At 51.7% G+C, this 2,586-nt stretch overlaps 1 protein-coding gene across 1 annotated transcript; it reads left to right on the top strand.

Moving 5' to 3' along the window:
* The first annotated feature begins 530 nt into the window (after positions 1–530).
* KCNA10 (potassium voltage-gated channel, shaker-related subfamily, member 10) lies at positions 531–2,349 on the top strand. Its single transcript, XM_009876450.1, has one exon. It carries the CDS (start codon positions 601–603, stop codon positions 2,146–2,148), a length of 1,548 nt encoding a protein of 515 aa, XP_009874752.1. The 5' UTR covers positions 531–600; the 3' UTR covers positions 2,149–2,349.
* Positions 2,350–2,586: the final 237 nt, after the last annotated feature.

Here is a 2,586-nt window from a genome sequence, read left to right as displayed (position 1 = left end):
GACTGTGCTCCCCAAATCCTAGCGTAGCCCCTAGTTTGGGATTTGCTTTGGTTGACCCAGCTACAACGTGCCCAGGATCTCCTGGGGTTTGGCCTCTCCAAGCTGGAGCAAGGACCGCCCCTGTTTAATACTTCCAAATTCTGCTCCAGACTCTGGACCTACACCTGGAAATGTTGGAAATGATCCCCTGCTCCGCAGAGTTGGGATTGCCGGGAAAAGGCTGGGGTGGGACACGTGGGGGGCATCCCCATCCTCTGCCGCTGCCTGACCTTTTATCCTTGGGTGCTGTAAATCTTATTGAGAGGTTTAATGATGATAATGAAGCCAGGCCAAAAGGGCTTGCAGGATCCAGAGATGAATGACTTGCTGGAAGTATATGGCTTGTACCAGTCAATGAAATTAATGTTTCTATTTAAAAAAAAGGAAATTTGCAGGGTTTTCTGACCTCAGGCTTGTTTTATTCTTTTCAGTCGAGCCAAAAGCTGCAGATGCACGATTCAGCTCTGTCTCCCTGTCCCTTCGCTTGCAGATCCTCATAGCGTGGGAACGCGAGCTGCCGGCATCCGACCCGGGGATTTATGCTGCTAATCTGATTAGTGTATGATGGACGTGTCCAGTTGGAAGGAGATGGAGGTGGCACTAGTCAGTTTTGACAACGCTGATCAGATCGTGGAGGATCCCTGTTATTCAAACGACCTCAGCCCTGCTGGGCAGTCGCGGAAAGGCCATCCCAGCTGCGCCAACCTCCTTTCCAACCTGAGGATCCTCATCAACAGCGAAAACGCCAACAATGAGACCATTTTCTCCAGGTTTTCCACCGAGTTCAGCGAGCACCTGGTTGGGGAGAAGGTGGGCATGGATGAGGGGGACCAGCGAGTCATCATCAACATCGCGGGGCTGAGGTTTGAGACGCGGCTCAAGACCCTCAACCAGTTCCCCGAGACCTTGCTTGGGGACCCAGAAAAGAGGATGCGTTACTTCGACTCCATGAGGAATGAATATTTCTTTGATAGGAACAGGCCCAGTTTTGATGGGATCCTGTACTATTACCAGTCCGGCGGGAAAATACGACGCCCAGCCAACGTCCCCATTGATGTCTTCGCTGATGAAATCACCTTCTACGAGCTGGGTGATGAAGCCATGGACCAGTTCAGGGAGGATGAAGGGTTCATCAAGGACCCTGAGACCCTCTTACCAACCAATGACTTTCATAGGCAATTCTGGCTGCTCTTCGAGTACCCCGAAAGCTCCAGCGCGGCCAGGGGTGTAGCTTTGGTCTCTGTACTGGTCATTGTCATCTCCATCATCATCTTCTGCATGGAGACCTTGCCAGAGTTCAGGGAGGAAAGGGAATTTAAGTCCCCCCAGGAGCTTTCTAAGAATGTGACGGACACCTTGCTGTCCCACAGCACCTTCACAGACCCTTTCTTCGTCATAGAGACTGCCTGCATCGTCTGGTTCTCCTTCGAGCTCTTTGTCCGGTTCATCGTGTGCCCCAGCAAGACCGAGTTCTTCAGAAACATCATGAACATTATCGACATCGTGTCCATCATCCCCTACTTTGTGACGCTCACCACCGAGCTGATCCAGCAGAGCGAACTCAACGGGCAGCAGAACATGTCCTTGGCCATCCTGCGGATCATCCGGCTGGTCAGGGTTTTCCGCATCTTCAAGCTCTCCCGGCACTCCAAGGGGCTGCAGATCCTGGGGCAGACCCTCAAGGCCAGCATGCGGGAGCTGGGCTTGCTCATCTTCTTCCTCTTCATCGGCGTCATCCTCTTCTCCAGCGCCGTCTACTTCGCCGAAGTGGATGAACCGCAGTCCCACTTCTCCAGCATCCCCGACGGCTTCTGGTGGGCCGTGGTCACGATGACGACCGTCGGCTACGGAGACATGTGTCCCACCACCTTGGGTGGGAAGATCGTGGGCACTCTGTGCGCCATCGCGGGGGTCTTGACCATCGCGCTGCCCGTCCCCGTCATCGTCTCGAACTTCAACTATTTCTACCACAGGGAGACGGAGAACGAAGAGAAGCAGATTCTGCCTGGGGAGGTGGAGCGATTGCTCAGCGTGGTGACGGGCAATGGCAGCATGGAGTCGCTCAACAAAACCAACGGGGGTTACCCTCGAGACAAGGCCAAAAAATGATGGTCGAAGACGTGATGGGACTGGGCACCATCAGGTGGGATTGGCTGGATAAGGTATAAAACATCTGCACGCTGTGATTTTTTTTTTTTTAACCAACTGTGCTGCTGCATTTTTTTTTATTTTATTTTTTTTCCCCCTAGGCATTTTTCAATCTCTGATTTCCTGCGGCTATTCAAATAAATACCATCTTTCTTATCACTCTTCCTGGCCCATCAGTCTGGTTTTTATTATTTGATGCTCATCTGCTTGACATTTAGCTTCTGGATCCACAGAGTCTGACTGGAGTTCCCCATGTATAGAAATTTCCCCCCATTTACAGGAGAGGAGAAAAGGGCAAACCGATGTGAGATGCTTTTCTCGGTGGTGCCCAGCTGTTCAGGGATGAAGATGGGTCCAAGTCTTTGCTTTTCTTAATCCATTTAGAGTAAATCCTTCTCA

The sequence above is a fragment of the Apaloderma vittatum genome, unplaced genomic scaffold (assembly GCF_000703405.1).
Source record: "Apaloderma vittatum isolate BGI_N311 unplaced genomic scaffold, ASM70340v1 scaffold25119, whole genome shotgun sequence".
Lineage (NCBI taxonomy): Eukaryota > Metazoa > Chordata > Aves > Trogoniformes > Trogonidae > Apaloderma > Apaloderma vittatum.
Note: the sequence above shows the minus strand (reverse complement) of the source record. Positions and strands in the feature narration are given on the sequence as shown.